Below are 382 nucleotides of genomic sequence, written 5' to 3'. Positions count from 1 at the left end.
GTTCACCTGCGACGTGCCCGACCTGCACGAGCTGGATTTCGGGAACTGCATCGCCTCGCTGAAGGTGGTGGGGCAGCCCTGGATTGCCTACACAGAGCCCAAGTACGAGGGGGAGCCGCATGCCTTCGAGGAGGGCGAGTACCCCTCCGTGGAGCGACCCAACAGCTTCTCGGCGCTGCGCCTGGTGCACCACGACCTGGCGGATCCCCAGATCACCCTCTACGAGCGCCCCAACTTCCAAGGCGCCTGCAAGGTGGTGACGGAGGAGACGAACTTGGCGTATGGATATTTCAACGACCGGGTGGCTTCACACGTGGTGCAGCGAGGGGTCTGGCTGCTCTACCAGCATCCCGGCCGGGGCGGTTGGCACTGCCTGGCATGG

The 382-nt window shown here is 64.9% G+C and overlaps 1 protein-coding gene across 1 annotated transcript; it reads left to right on the top strand.

Moving 5' to 3' along the window:
- Window positions 1–7: 7 nt before the first annotated feature.
- LOC104471019 (epidermal differentiation-specific protein-like) lies at window positions 8–376 on the top strand (the record flags this gene model as incomplete). The annotated part of the gene is made up of 1 exon (XM_010086195.1): window positions 8–376. A coding segment is annotated over one exon (369 nt), but the record flags the coding sequence as incomplete, so codon positions are not given.
- Window positions 377–382: the final 6 nt, after the last annotated feature.

The sequence above is a fragment of the Pterocles gutturalis genome, unplaced genomic scaffold, assembly GCF_000699245.1.
Source record: "Pterocles gutturalis isolate BGI_N339 unplaced genomic scaffold, ASM69924v1 C11451847, whole genome shotgun sequence".
NCBI lineage: Eukaryota > Metazoa > Chordata > Aves > Pterocliformes > Pteroclidae > Pterocles > Pterocles gutturalis.
The sequence above is the reverse complement of the archived record's forward strand: the minus strand, read 5'-3'. Positions and strand labels throughout refer to the sequence as shown.